The 15,509-nt window shown below is 35.8% G+C and overlaps 1 protein-coding gene across 1 annotated transcript in view; it reads right to left on the bottom strand.

Moving 5' to 3' along the window:
• SYNE2 (spectrin repeat containing nuclear envelope protein 2) overlaps positions 1-15,509 on the bottom strand; it is a 325,154-nt gene that overhangs the window by 189,179 nt on the left and 120,466 nt on the right. The window contains exons 34-44 of the mRNA XM_004370941.1: positions 12,859-12,960; positions 11,720-11,920; positions 10,979-11,150; positions 10,317-10,429; positions 7,741-7,943; positions 7,154-7,273; positions 6,763-7,051; positions 5,376-5,527; positions 4,137-4,446; positions 2,853-3,017; positions 1,195-1,536 (exon numbers count right to left, since the gene is read on the bottom strand). Of these exons, the coding sequence (XP_004370998.1) occupies positions 1,195-1,536; positions 2,853-3,017; positions 4,137-4,446; positions 5,376-5,527; positions 6,763-7,051; positions 7,154-7,273; positions 7,741-7,943; positions 10,317-10,429; positions 10,979-11,150; positions 11,720-11,920; positions 12,859-12,960 (2,169 nt within the window). The remainder of the gene's footprint in view (positions 1-1,194; positions 1,537-2,852; positions 3,018-4,136; positions 4,447-5,375; positions 5,528-6,762; positions 7,052-7,153; positions 7,274-7,740; positions 7,944-10,316; positions 10,430-10,978; positions 11,151-11,719; positions 11,921-12,858; positions 12,961-15,509) is intronic.

Genomic DNA, 15,509 nt, shown 5'->3' with positions numbered 1-15,509 from the left:
GGTTTGTAGTCAAAATGGGTCTTAGAGGTCAATTTAAAAGTTATCAGGCATTCCTTTAGTAATGTCACAGAATAGGACTTTGCTCCACTCCCAATGCCTCCCCCCTCCCTTTTAAAATCTGTCTCCTAGAAAGCACTCAGATGTTTTTCCTCATTTACTGATCTATTTCTCTTTAAATGCTGTTAATATTTAAGCCAGTTTCTTTTACACATACAACCTTAAAAGTCTCACCCATTGAGCCCTTAATCCTAAGACATAGTTCCCTAGCAATAGCTAACACTGTGGGATTTATAAAAGACTTTCCTCACGGTCAGAGAGATGCTCCCTTGGCATTTGTGTTACCCATTTCTAGAATATTCTATTTGGTTCCTTTAATCCTTCATGCTTTTCTGTTTCAGTAAAACAACAGAAGTTCATGCTCTCTTGATTCCTGTTGATTATGTATTCCATAAAAAGCTAATGAGAACTCACTCCTTAATGGTCTAACCCTCCATTATTGTCCTCCCTGGACCCTAGATTGTGAGATTTTGCCTGCCAGGGAGACTCCTGCAAATGTAGCTCTTTGTGCCTTTTCCATTTCAAACTCTAACCTATGAGAAAGCACTTTACAAGCCATAGAAAATATACCTATTTGGTTGTTTAGAATGAAAAAAAAAAGCTCTTCTTTCTTCTCCCCAGGAAAAATTAGGAGGCTGAACGTTGATATTCACATTCTAAATGATCTGACAACGTTTAAAAATATATTTGCAGCATAGGGTTAACATAGGAATAAAAAGATAAGAGCTTATCTTATCAGTCTCTGATTTCATTATAGAATAAGCCAAAAAAAAAAAAAAAAAGATTGGGCTCTTGAATTTTTTTCTAAGAAAACAGGTAAAGTACATTCTTCTCTTTTGCCTTTTCTAATTTGCTTTTGTGTTCTTGACCCAAGAAATTGTATCTGATTACATAGCAGAGAGAATAATAAACCTAAATTGATGACTGACATTTTAACAGACTGAACAGTAATATTTCACCACTGAAATCCTGGACAGGTTTCTAAGGGCTCTTTTTATAAGTGGGCTTCGTAAGTAGCCAACACACTGAGGGTTTAATTATGAAATCAGAACGCTGATTCACAACCCTCTTTTCATAGCCCAACGCCTCTTCATTTTCAGACTCAATGTCTTAGAGAATGCAATACCAAGTACTTACTTTGTTTATTTCCCAGTCTTCCTCCAACTTTTCCACGGCAGCCAAGTTCTGAGTGGACTCCTGGGTATCAGAAGTGACCTGTTTCTCTCTGCCTGGCAGAGTAAGTTTTTCTTTCTTTTCTGTAGAGTATCTTGACTTGAGGATGCTACTGAGACAATTCTCTGTCTCCTGCTTAGCAGATTCAAGTCTGTTTTTCAGATCTTTTTGTTTACACTTAAGTGATGTTATATCGTCCTTAATAATCTTCTGTCCCACTGAAGATGTATTTTGCTTGATGGATTCTGCTAAAGCTAAAATATTCTCTAATGTACCATCTTGTAAACTGAGTTTATTCTCTAGTTCCTGTGAGTGGAGAAAAGATTGTCACAAAAAGTATCTCCATTCGATTGTTACAAGAGTTAACTGAATTTTGTAAATCACAGCCATGTTCTGTTTCACTAGTGGAAAACATAAAACACACCAAACTCGTATCACAAAGATGAAACTGTGGTTAAAATTTAAACCAATGTAGTATCCCAAATTCTCAAACTGATTTTATTAGAGACCAGACTTTACAAATCACGCAAACGATTTTCATAGCACAGTTCCTGGAACATAGGAGACAGTCAATAGCTAATCACTGAATATATTTTGTTCAAGATACAGCCTTTATACACAGTCATAACACTAAGTCATACATGCCTACTATGTGCAAAGCATTGAAAAAAATAAGAGTCATTTAGACAGTGTCTACATAAATCTATTGTTAGTATCTAAAATTCAGAGCAAAGCTTTGGGGTGATGAGATATCAATCTAAGGACTTAACCAATGTTTAGTAAATGCACGAACGGATGAAGCTAATTTGAGAACTCTGGGCTCAAAATGAATTTGAGGTATTATAGTAACTACTGATGTTACTGTTTAAATAGCATAAGCCTTGAAGTTACTAGGTGAACTATGTACAATTTATTAGTCACTGTCCTAACTGGAGAGTCCTGGGTGGTGCAAACAGTTAACGAGCTAGGCTGTTAACTGAAAGGACAGAAGTTCATGTCTACCCTGAGGAGCCTTGGAAGAAAGGCCTGGCAATCTACTGCCAAAAATCAGTCATTGAAAATCCTATGGAGGACAATTCTATTCTGACATGCACAAAATTGCTATGAATCAGTCAACTCAATGGCAACTGGTACCCTAATTGGACCATACAATAAATGAATGTGCATTCATTCATTCATTTATTCAACCAACTGCCAGTACTATGCTAGATCTTGAAGCTAGAGATGAGTAAAATAAAGTGTTTTCAAGTATCTATGGTCTAGTGGGCTAGAAACAAAAGTAAATAGACAATTATAACAGAGAAGATCTATGCTATGAAATATGCACAGATTACACCCTGGGGGCAAGGGACAAAACCCAGTCTAGACATGGGGAAACCCTGTCAGGAAGGCTTTCTGGAGGAGGTGATACATAAGCTGAGTCTTGAAGGATAAACAGAAGTTAGCCAGGTGATGAAAGGGCAGGAGGAGAAAGCATTACAGACAGAAGGAAAATTATGGCAAAAGGTAAAAATGCAGGGGTGCATACAGGGCATTCAGGAAACTACAAGTTGGATTCAGTCAAGTTGTACTTAATACTGATATTTTAAAAATATCTATCATGTCTAGAAATTGTTTAATACCTGCAGTTTGTGTAATTTTTCCTCAAGTGCTATTTGATCCACAGGCTTATCAGAAAAACTGTAAAGTTCCTTGGAGAAACTGTCCAATGTGGTATTCAGGTCTGTGACACGAACCTGGTACGAGTGGTGTTCTTGAACATGACCTTCCAATTTTTGCACGGAATCCTAAAAATAAAACCATTGACAATTTACAAATTATTTCTCTCTGAACTCTTTCACTCAGGAAATAATTATATTTTTCATAAATACTTGTTTTATGAGGGTTCATTCTGAAACAAGAATATGGCCATAAATGGTCTAGAATTCTTAAGTAAAGATTTAAAGTTTGAGATATTTCATTGTAAAAGAATGACCCTTATTGAAACCACATTTGTTGCCCCAGTGCTTCTCTGCCTTCATTTCTGAAAACAATTTTATCTGTCAAGAAGTTTCCAAAACTAAATGGCTACAAATTATATAAGTAAATCACAGACTTTCATAATAAAGCAGCTCCCTTAATTATCCAAGTACCCACACTTGGAAATGAGACTGTAAGATCAACCTAACCCTAGATCCCTTTCCTAAGACTCAAACTCCAAAGCTGTGTCAGGAAAAAGTAATCCTAACTCAAGAGCAAAGGCTTCTCCAGTATTTCTCCCTGGGATGAAAAATAATAAGGTGGCCATATCTGATCAGAAAAGTATTAACTATTTGTTATGAATTGAATTGCGTCCCCCAAAAATATGTATTGAAATCCTGGCCCCTATATCTGTAAATACGATCCTGTTTGGAAATAGGGATTTCTTTGTTATGTTAATTAGGTCATACAGGAATAGGGTGGGTTCTAAATCTAATCACTCCTGAGTTATAAAAAGAGCAGAATGCACAAAAAGAAACACACAAGGAGAAGAGAGAGATAGATGACACAGACAGATGAATCTGCAAGGACTGTTGGCAGCTACTAGAAGCTGAAATAGACAAGGAACGACCTGCCCTAAGAGATGCTATCTCTTTTATAAAGATGCCTAAAAAATCTTAACCCCTCCTATTGCTGAAAAAGAAACTTCGATGAGGGGAAACAGCACCATCATCAAATAATACACAGTTTGGCCTTCTACCAGAACTGACTGGATTAATTCCTCCATTCTTGAGGAGTTAGGGTCTAAATCTAAAAATTATCAATTAAATTAAAAAACCTTTTGGTCTAAAAAAAGAACAAAAAATAATTCCATATGTAAATCTTCTTTTATTAATTCATACACATAATTATGACAATCATTAAAATTTTTATTTTATCTGCTTTACCTGTAGTTGTTGAAGAAGACTTTCATGTAGATGCTTTACTTCCAGCCACGGATCTTCACTAAAGTTGGGATTTTTAGTGCACTCCAAGAGGTAATTTCCTTGAGATTTTAATTCCTTTAGCAAGGATGTCAAATCTTGTGCTTTCTGGAGGAATTTTTTATAAATTTTTAACTGAGCTTTCTTCTCCTGCAAACCATTTTGCAGAGCAAAGCCTGCTTCTTGTTTCTTCTTTAGTTCTGTAAGCATTAGCCTCAGATCCTCCTTACTTTGCAAATACTTCTCTCCTTCCAGCAGAAGCTTTTCTTGATGGCTAAATTTAACAAAATACTTTATAGATGAAATGAAATTTAACAAAATGGAATGCCATTTTGCATATTATAATGTAATATGCATTATAATAAAAACCATTAAAATAACACTAATGTATATTATTCCCAGAAACTCTTTTGGCACTATAATATTATAAATAGCACTGACTTTAAATTAGAAATTAAGACAGAAATTATCTGTAGTAGTACTAAAAAACAATTGTTTTATTACAGAAACTTTGACCTGAGAATAAATAATTTAAATTTCAAACTAGTCCCAACAGTTCCTGTTATATATAAATCTATTATCCTATATTTTACTTGTTCATATAAGTAAAATAAACTAACACTCAGTGTGCTGACCAACTAACTAGTTTATGTTTTCTACAGCTTAAATTTAGATTTTCATACCTCCTTGGAAAAATGTAAAAGTCAGATTTCTACCAGACATTAAATGTACCATTTAAGACATGTGAAATGAATTAAGAATTTTCACCAGAATCATATAAATTAAATCACCCAACATTTATCAACGTTCAGTCATTTAAGACTCTGTTAAAATATATATTGGAAGGCATTATTCTACAGAGGTCTCATGCAGATGTACTGAGGTTGTTTGGGGGAAGGGAGTTTTGGTGCAGAAGCAGGGAATTGAAGGTGGAATGATAAACCGATGTTAATTTGTTACTAAGAACTGTATGGTGATGCACATACCACGCTAAACACCGCCACAGAGTCATGACAGAGTCACTCGTATCTCGTGTGGAGAAATATTCCTCGTTTCTGCCTCTGACATTGCAGATGGCCCTGACATTGCTGACTTTCTCTCCAATAGATATTATATCCAATTCCAGGAGGCAGACAAAACATACTTGTTATGGCTTCACTGCACTATGAAAAACAATGAAGCCGGTGAAGGCATGCCCTTTACCTTAGATACGTGTTGGCTAAATGGAGTGTGTTGTCCCACTGATTCCGGATATCAGTAAGGGTCTTCTGAACCATGGGAGCCTTGCTGCTTTCAGCCTGCTTCGTGATGGTCTGTATTTTAGCGTCCCCTTCAGGCTTCAGTAAAATGATTTCCTGAATTAAATTTTAAAAATCTTATACTCTCACTCATAGTACTCAGGGATATTACATTTGTTTTTATTTGTAAACATTATATTGAGATTCTACCTGCAGAGTATATTTCAAAACTATCCTTTCATTTTCACATATATCCAGAAAACAGATTCTCTCCCTTCATGTTATACAAAGCTGGTTCTCACTAAACATTTTTCAGTTTAATCTGATTGCATTCATGCTCTCCCCTTCATCTTCAACTGCCTACAAGTAAACTGTATTCCAGTAAAAAACTGGAAAATCCTCCTTCCTACTTACTCCATTTTTTATAGATGGAGAGCTACGTTAACAACATCAACAAGGCATTTTTTCCCGCCAAGATTAGACTATGGCTTCCCACAATAAAATGCAGCATCCCTCCTGTCAACTCTCATCTTTCTACCGTAACATCATTAATTCCCTTTCTCTGTTCTTCTCTTTCCCGCCTTTGCTCTGACAATCAAGTTCTTCTCTTCCTGGAAACACTACTCAAGATTCACCTTCTCTGGGAAACATTTTAGACAAAATCTCAAATTATTTCCATTACTTTAGTAAGTCTCACCAACCCCTATAGCTCTCACTCTTCTTCACCCTTTCTTTCTCTAAATGCTTAATGTGTTTTTGATTCTCCTGGTGTTCCTTTTAAGCACATGTACTTTTGTCACATGCATTTTTAACTAGCAATGTCTATTTAATTTCCCCTTAGACTGCAAATGACCTCAGGGGATCTTAAGTCTTCTATGCTCGCAATATCCAGCAATCATCAGCAATCCACTCAGTATCTAACAAGCTTTATGAACCATACATATCCACTCTGGAAAAGATGTCCTCTCCATCTCTGCCCTTAACATTGTTGATGCCCCTGCTATACTGACATATATTCTTTTTATATTCTAGCAAATCCCACCGGCTGCAGTTCCAATTTATCATCTTTATTTCAATTCTTCTGTACTCACTGAAGATGAACAATTGAGCATTGCCCCCTCAAAGGGAGAGGATATACTTTCCTGCGTTCATAAGCATTAAAATAACTTTAGACCCATCACAATCCTCCTCTTTCATAAGGTGAGTGATCTGAATTTCTTCAGCTTTTCCACAGTGAGCCTATTTTTCATTAAGAAACAAATCTTTGCAGTTTTGTCTAAATCTTTTCAAAATTAGAGTTCACTATGACCTCTGAAAGTTAGTTACCACGCTCACCTCTGAAATTTAGTTACCTTTATTTTTTGGATTCGTTCTTCAAGTGGCATTTTGCCTTCCGATGAATTCAAAACCATAAGAGACTCTTTAATCTCTGTTATCCAATGAATTACATCACGAGCAAGATCATTAAAGTTCTGGTCCTCAGTAGGAGGTAACTTATCTTCTTCAATTTCACATATTTTTCTCAATAATGTCTGGTATCTATCAATCAAATGTGTTGACTCAGCTATTATTTCTTCTTCTTTAGTAAGCCCATATTCCTTCAAAGAGTTGTTCAACTGGGCCAGAGATTCAAATTGTTCCCTGTAAATTCCAAATATCATTGAAAGTTTATAGGAGTCACTTATACCATGGGGGAAAAAACCATACTCTCAGGAAATATACTTCATATAAGGTCAGCTATACCTCTTTCTATCTAATGCTTGGCAAAAAAATTCAGTTTTCTCTCCTGTTTCTTCCATTTCTTTCCATTTCTTTTCTTGATTAGTCAGCCAATTACTTAGGCTTCTGTGGTTATCCTGTAGTCTGAAAAAACATTATATATGTTAGAATATAAAATAAGCAAAAAATGTATAACACCGTGGAATTTCTTTATGATGCTGGCACTGAAGAGAAGGCTGACATGAACCTCATGAGCCCACCAAGTTTTTACCAGATACATTTCAAATTCTTTAGAAAAAATTTAACTTGTAATATATTAAAACGTGAATACTAATAGTCTATTATAGTGAGATTGTACAGTATTAAAGCAATGAGCCACAAAAAAATGTATCATAAAGAACAAAAAACAAACAAAATTTTTGTATATTAGATAATTTGAAGAATTCTCCAAACTTCTATATATTCCTAAAGCCGAACTGGACGGAAGGGTATCTATTTCATTTGTGAAATGTGTGTGTATTGTGTATCCCAGCACTGGCTGTACTGAAGCAGAGTACATATGAAGAAATTGTTAGATAGCATGTTTTTTACACATTGTCTTTATTTCCTACCTCAGTAGCTGCTGTAAGCAGTCATCAAGCTCCTTTGCTCTTGCCTGGCATATGGACTCCATATTTTCTAATTCAAATTCTTGACTCGTAATCCAACTGCTAAGCTCCTTAACACTTGCTTTGGGTAGATGCTTCTTCACCTGATTCAGTATAGTTGCTACCGCCTGTATTTTACTGTCTCTTTCTTCAAGAGTCAGGAAATCCTTATGAAAGACAGAAAGTCAATTATGTTTTACTGGCAAGTATGGTCTCTGCCACTCACATGACTGTTTTCCAAACCAGTATACAGACATGCCACCCTCTTAGTATTCAATATAAATAAAGAGCTATGGAGATGTGGATAAATCCAATGGCAAACGATCAAGAAAGGATTTATATCAGTTCTAGAATGTGGGTCACATCTGCATTTCTGTCTGACTTTCTGGGAATTACATCAAGCAAAATAATGCAGTGTCACAGTGAAGGTCAATAGCAACAAAGCCGGGAAAGCTACATTTTCCAATCCTGACTGTGCTCAACTTCTCTTATATAGTAGCTCCTTTTTGGTGATCAACATGCAAAAATAAACAGACTATATTCCATTAAATTTTCCACAAATCATAATTTTATTTCAATGTCTGCATTTCAAGATTTGGGTGTTAACTGCTGAGGTCCATGCAAAGTTAAAGGTAGGAAAAAAAAAGTATGACTTTAAACTTGAAAGGAGGAGACTCTATCCAAAAAGGCTGGTACCCTCAAAGCAAGAAATTAATCTTAATTTGAGTGTGCTATATAAATTATAAGGACCCCGGTGGCACAGTGATTAAAGCGATCGACTGTTTACCAGAAGATGGGTGGTTTCAATCACCTGCAGCTCTGCAGGAGAAAGATATGGCAGTCTGCTTCCTTAGAGATTTATAGACTTGGAAATCCTGTAGGGTCGCTATGAGTCAGAACTGACTCAACAGCAGTGGGTTTGATTTTTTTTTTTTTGTAATATATATAAATTGTAAGGAGCACTGGTGGCACAATGGTTAAACCTCAGTTGCTAACCAAACGGTTAGAAGTTGGAATATAACAGTCATGCCATCGGAGAAACACCTGGTGATCTGCTTCCATAAAGATTACAGCCTCGGAAACCCTATGGGGCAGTTCTACTCTGTCTCACAGGAACGCTATGAGTCAGAATCAACTCAATGATAAATAACAATAATATAAATTTTAAATGGACCTGTGCACCTTGTCATTTATTTCAGGCTACCTTCCACTGTGATGTCCACCATGGAGGCAGCGGCATGTCTATTTTGTGTACTGCTGTATTCTCAGTGTCTGGAGTGCTTGGCACATAGCGGACTTTTCAGAAATATTTGTTGAATAAATGATTGGCTGAATAAGCTTATTCTCATTGGAATTAGCAGTTAATTTAATTTTATGAAAAGGTATCACGTGCACATGATTTCAAAAAAAACCAATAAATATAAAAAAGACATAATATGAAAAGTTTACTTTCCATTCTTGTCTCCCAGTTCCAACCTCTATATCCCATCAAACCCATTGCCGTCTAGTCGATTCTAACTCCTAGCAACCCGACAGGACAGAGCAGAACTGCCCCACAGGGTTTCCAAGGAGCGGCTGGTGGATTCCAACTGCCGACCTTTTGGTTAGTAGCCTGAGCTCTTAACCATTGTGTATTAGTTTCTTGTGTATCTTTCCAGAGCCTTTTTTAAATGCATATACAAGCAGACATGAATATATCTTCTTTTCCCTCCCACTGTTTGAAGGTACATTTAGTACTGTAATATAAATAGTATTTGTGCCCAGTGGTTTTTACCTAATATAGCACCAAAATCTTTCCAATATTTCATAAAAAAGCTCCCTCATTTCTTTTTAATGGCTCCATACTATTCCTTTGTATGGCTGTACTATAATTTATTTAAGCAAACCTTTATTGATAGATACTTAGGTTGCTTTGAAAGTTTTACTATCACAGACAGCAATAAATAATTCTGATACACACTATTTCACCAAAGTGGAAGTGTAACGATAGCATAAATTCCTGGAAGCAGAAACAGCTGGATCAAAGGAGACATGTATCTATAATTTTGACAGACACTATCAAGTTGCTCTAAGGCAATTTGGAAAGTACAATTTATACTCGGGCCAGCAGTGTATTAAAGTTTGACTGCATTTAAAAAAAAAAAAAAAATGGACTTACAAAAAGTCAAGAGATTTCTTTCAAGAAAAGAACAAATACCTTTATATACATATAGTTTTTAACAAATAGGATTTTAACACAACTGAATTCACCAGTAAACCCAAAATTAAATAGTATCTTAGAAGGGGTGAAAGTACAGCTTATTTAAAGTCCCTTGCACCCTTACCCAGTGAATAGAGTTCCAAAATCTCTTGGGAAAAAAACTAGGTTTTTTCCCAAGAATTTTGAAATGTTATTTTTGGAAATACTATCTCTTCTGTAAGGAAATTTAACAAGTCAAAGTTAATAATTATCTTTCTATTTAAATACAGTTCTATGCCTCCAAAATTTCTTTTGATAAATTTTAAAAATATTTTTATTATAATTTATATATAAATCTTACAGAAAGTTTTTGTAGCTTTCGTTCCACACTCGTTTTGGTTTCTGATGAATCAAAACACTCCTTAAGGTTCATATTAATGTTGCTGAACCAGTCATTGAAGTTCTTGCACTGATCTGCAGGAAAATATATGGAAAATATATTTTAAAAAAGGGGTAGGGGAGAGAGAGAGCTGTATTCATTCAAGAAGGACCTCATATATCTTGTTAAGGTGAGAAATTTTGAAACTTGCTTCCCACACCCTGGGTACAAGTCAATGTATAAGATGCCTCCATATTTTAAAACTCAATTTTGAGGGTTAACAGAGGATAGAAAATAATTATGGTGCATTTTCTACACGAAATCTCCATCCAAAGCTATAGACACCAAGACAGTTGGAGGGGGAGCCTGCTCACTAGCACATCCCCAGACTCAATGACCAAAGTGAGGGGGTCAAACACCAAGAATTTGGTGACTTTCCTCCATGAAATAAAGATGTGAGACCTGAAAGAATTATGTTAGTCACAGATCAGTGAGTTGTTTCCCCCAAAAGATTTGACTGAATATGATTTTCTTAAATATAGTCTATGCAACCAACTCTAAGTCAGGCTTAGAATAGCTTCTGTATTTACCCTATTATAGTCATGTGTCAAGGTTCCCAGAAACACAGTAGAAGAATCACTCACCATTCAATAAATTAGAAAAGTGATCTTGCAAAACACTTTTTTTGGTATTAAATAAATCACTGACACTTTCATATTGCTTCTTTAATTCAGAGAGTTCAGGAGTCAAACAGCCTATTTGATTCTCAAGTAATATCATACTGTGCTTTTGCTGTAGAATTTGCTGTTGTATCTCCTAAATAAAAACACGCAAGCAAACAACAACCATAAATCTTAAAACTGGTAGATTTACACAAAGTATATTGTATCTCAATTGTTTTAGAAAAGAGATCTAGATGATTTTCTGTTGAGTAGATCTGCTTTCTCTTTGCTGGTAAATTTATAAGGCAATGCAATTTAAGATAAAATAATTACTGTCCATAAGCAATTCAAAGGGGAAAATGCTAAATATACACGAATTGCTTTTCTGAGTTTTTCTTTTTCTCCCCAGACTTTCCGTTTTTGCTGCCCTAAACAAGTGACCCATAAAAACCAAACCCACTGCCATCAAGTCGATTCCCACTCATAGTGACCCTATAGGACAGAGCAGAACTGCCCCATAGGGTTTCCAAGGCTGTAAATCTTTACGGAAGCAGACTGCCACATCTGTCTCCCACCAAGTGGCTCATGGATTCGAACTGCCAACCTTTTGGTTAGCAGATGAATGCTTAACCACTGTGCCACCAGGGCTCCTCTAAACAGGTGAAGACCATGACAAATAAGTGTGAAAATAAATCTGAATCACAGAAGAGAAGCATCTGGTACCTCTAGTTTAGTAAAGATTTCCAAGCTGTCAGAAGGAGACAGAGCATTTAAGAGGGATTCAGTCATCCCAATCTGGGTTTTTGCCTGGTCGAGATCCTCTCTCAGCTCATCTGTGTTACCACTGAGTGTGCAGTGGTTGGATTCACCAGTTAAACTCATTTTAACGTGTTCCATTTTGTTCAAAATCAAAGACTCCATGACCTGAAATCATGAAACATAGGAAGTACTATAACAAACTTTGTTTAACTAGATTTCAAGACTAGATTGCTAGGGGTAAATCGAGACTTCATTTCCACATAGAAATAAATACTTTTAATTCTTCATTGTTCTCCATCGTTGGTACAACCATTCAAATGTTGCTTTTAAAGGAAAAAGAGTAACACACAAAAAAAACCGAAATAAACATTCTGAGGTTTTTCAAGGAGACTAATTTGAATTCTTCCTCCTAAAACAAGTTTTATCTAGCATGTCCACTGCAGTGCTATCTCATGGCGCTCGTGTGAAAATATACTAAGACATAAAAAATAAAGACCAGCACTCGCTGACGGTTTAGTATGTGTACAGCATCACAGTAAGAGGTTTAAGAAGGTTAAGTAACTTGCCCAAGATCACAAAGCTAGTATGTGGCAGAAATCAGGACCTCACTAGAAAGTCTAACTACAGAGCTCATATTCAATCACCATACACCTTGATCTAAATAAAACTGTAACAAAATCTTCACAAAAGAGAAAATGAAACTTGGGTCAATCTCTGTTTATCCATCTAGCGACTAAAATAAGGGTCACTTGAGCTATGTTCTTTCCTACACCCAGGAGACAAGACTCTTCGTGAAAAATCTCGTTACTTTATACGGGAACAACATCTCCCCTCCACACAAGAAGCCTATAAAATAAGTGAAATGAAAATAAAACAATGCAAAACTACAATATTAATCACTCTTAAAATGAAGCAAATATACTAAACTATTCCAAATATTAAAAAAAAGTTGGTTGGACTTACTATACAAATCGAACAAAAGTGAATTAAATAATGATCCTAATTTTATTTTAGTCTTAAGGTTTAGAATTTATGGTTTATGAACATTACTTAGAGGATATAAAGACACTTCAATTGGGACTTTTAAAGAAAAATTCGCTTACCTGCAATTCAAGAGGTACTTCATTGGTTTGAAGTAGAAATTGTATTTCAGCCACTCTTGTAAAATATTCTGGAAGTTTTTGTTCTTGGACTTGTAACTCTTCCTAAAACACGTTATTTTAAAGATAAAAATCATTTTATTTTCTTATTTTCTGTTGTTAATATACAGACACTGAGAAAGGCATCTGAATTTCCCCCCATCACTTTCTTTTTCACAGCATTCTGGGAGTTACAAATCCAAGCGCCTCCAGTGGTCAGGCAAATGTTATAACTGAGTGAAGCATTCTAGCCGTAAGACAATCTGATACATTAAGTCTTTGCAAACCCCCTTTATGACAAAGACATTTGTTAACCATAAACTAGCTCAGAGTTTATGTAATGCAAAGAATGTAACTTTAGGTGATTTCCCTTGCTTCCTGAGCAACAACCTTTGGAATTCCCTGAATAACTGAGGTACATTTTATCATTTTAAAAATTCTGGGCTACACTTAAAGGTTTGTGCAAATGAATGCCCTGAGGCCAGAGACCACCTGGTAATCTGATGTCAACTGATCAGAGTTAGAGGGGGGCATGGTTCAATCAATCATGTTAAAATTAGCCAAAGGTTGAGTTTCTATTCTACTCCCTCTTCTCTTTGAAAACTTCATTGTAACTAGCCTACATTGAGCCATTTGTTTTTTTAAAGACACAGAATGGTCTCCCTATATGCATACAGAATAACTGCTGAAATAAACCCTATGTTTTAATTATTTTTTAACAAGACAATAGAGAGAGGTGAGGCCTATGCCAAAGGAGAATGCATGCTCTGCCTAAAGGCACTACATTTTATAGATGTTTAAGTAAACTGTGTCATGGAGTCCCTGTGTGGCACAAATGGGTGAATAGAGTTTGGCTGCTAATCAAAGGTTGGAAGTTCAAGTTCATCCAAGGCCTCTGGTAATCTACTTCTGAAAAATCAGCCACTGAAAACCTTACAGAGCACAGTTCTACTCTGAAAACACAGGTCACCAGAGTTGGAATTGACTTGATGACAACTGGTTAAACTGTGCCACAACGCACACATAAACACACAAACACTTTGGCAGAAATTGGCCCGTAGGCTGAAAGTTTATAATCCTTAACTTCAGGTTTTTAGACAACCTGTTGTTATTAGTTGCTGTTGAGTCAGTTCCAACTTATGGCGACCCATGTGTGCAGAGAAGAACTGCTCCATAGGATTTTCCAGGCTGTGACCTTGTGGAAGCAAATTGCCAAGCCTTACTTCCAAGGTGCCTCTTGATGAGTTTGAACTGCCCACCTTTCGGTTACTAGTATAACACTTAACCATGTTCACCACCCAGGGACTCCTAAACAACCAGTACTTAAAACAAATTTAAGCAGCTATTAGTCTTGATTCATTTATACTTAAAAATTCATAGTTTTACTTCATAACTATTATTATAAATCGCCACAGATTTTGAAAACGTTTTCCAAATGCATAAAAATGGATATGTGAATGAAAAGTGAATAAAGTGCAAGAATTAGACAAAAAAAAAAAAAAAAAGATATGTGAAGCATCAGTAGTGATTTAGGAAATAATATTGGAGTTATTATTCCCTGTCCTTGAGCATAGAGTATGTGACCCAGTGGGAGCTGGGCTCACAAGGGCTCACAAGGATTCACAAGGACACATCAACTGGGCCCTGAGGTATAAAGACAATAGCTAAGACAATCTTGGAAAATATCTTTTAGGGAACCTTTCACATAAAGCCAATCAAACAGAATACAAAAGACTTTCCACTCTTATCTTTTCTATCAGCATTTACTGAATAGAAATTTGTTGGACCAGTTAAGACCCTCCTGACTCTTGTTACTGAAATCTGTACCAATGATTGTTAAGAAAGACAATTCAAAATGTAGGATTACAGTTTCTAGCTAATCTGAAAAGGCTAAGCTTTCAATGGTTTTGCGCATTTGTAATGTTAATATATACTCATGACTACGTAATGGTCTTTGGACTCTGGGCAGACATGGCTGTGGCAGCATGCTTGTCCATTTTCTCATTCTTGCCTATTCTGTAATATTCTTTGGACTCTGGGCAGACAAGGCTATGGCAGCATGGTTGTCCATTTCCCACTTATGCCCTTTTGAATATATGCCAAATAAAAATTTCTTTTGCTTTACTAAACTTTATGATGTTTTTACCCTACAATAGTAGTGTATACTGTAAAGCCATCATGCACACACATGTACATTTTTATATTACATTGAATCACATAAACTGCCAAAACAAAACAGCGACTTACATGGTCCAAACTAATAATATGTAAACAAACAAGCAATCAGAATCCTTCCTAGAGTTAAAGGAGATAACTTCGCTTCTTTCCAAATGCGAAAACCTGTGATTGCTATTTAAAAAAACTAGATTTTCAAGCTCTGTGAAGATGCTGATATTCTGCTTTGTGCTTTTTCTAATCTTTCTGAAGCACTGCTAATTCAAATTATGAATGAAGTTTTCCATAATTTTGGTCTAGATCAAGAGAGAGCAAACTAAAGCCTGTGGGCCAGCAGTCTGTTTTTATAAAGTTTTATTGAAACCCAGTTTGTTTCATGTATTTATGCATTGTCTATGAAAGCTTTCATGCTACAACCGTAGGAGTGAATGGTTGCAACA

The sequence above is a fragment of the Trichechus manatus genome, unplaced genomic scaffold, assembly GCF_000243295.1.
Source record: "Trichechus manatus latirostris isolate Lorelei unplaced genomic scaffold, TriManLat1.0 scaffold00010, whole genome shotgun sequence".
Classification (NCBI taxonomy): Eukaryota; Metazoa; Chordata; class Mammalia; order Sirenia; family Trichechidae; genus Trichechus; species Trichechus manatus.
The sequence above is the reverse complement of the archived record's forward strand: the minus strand, read 5'-3'. Positions and strand labels throughout refer to the sequence as shown.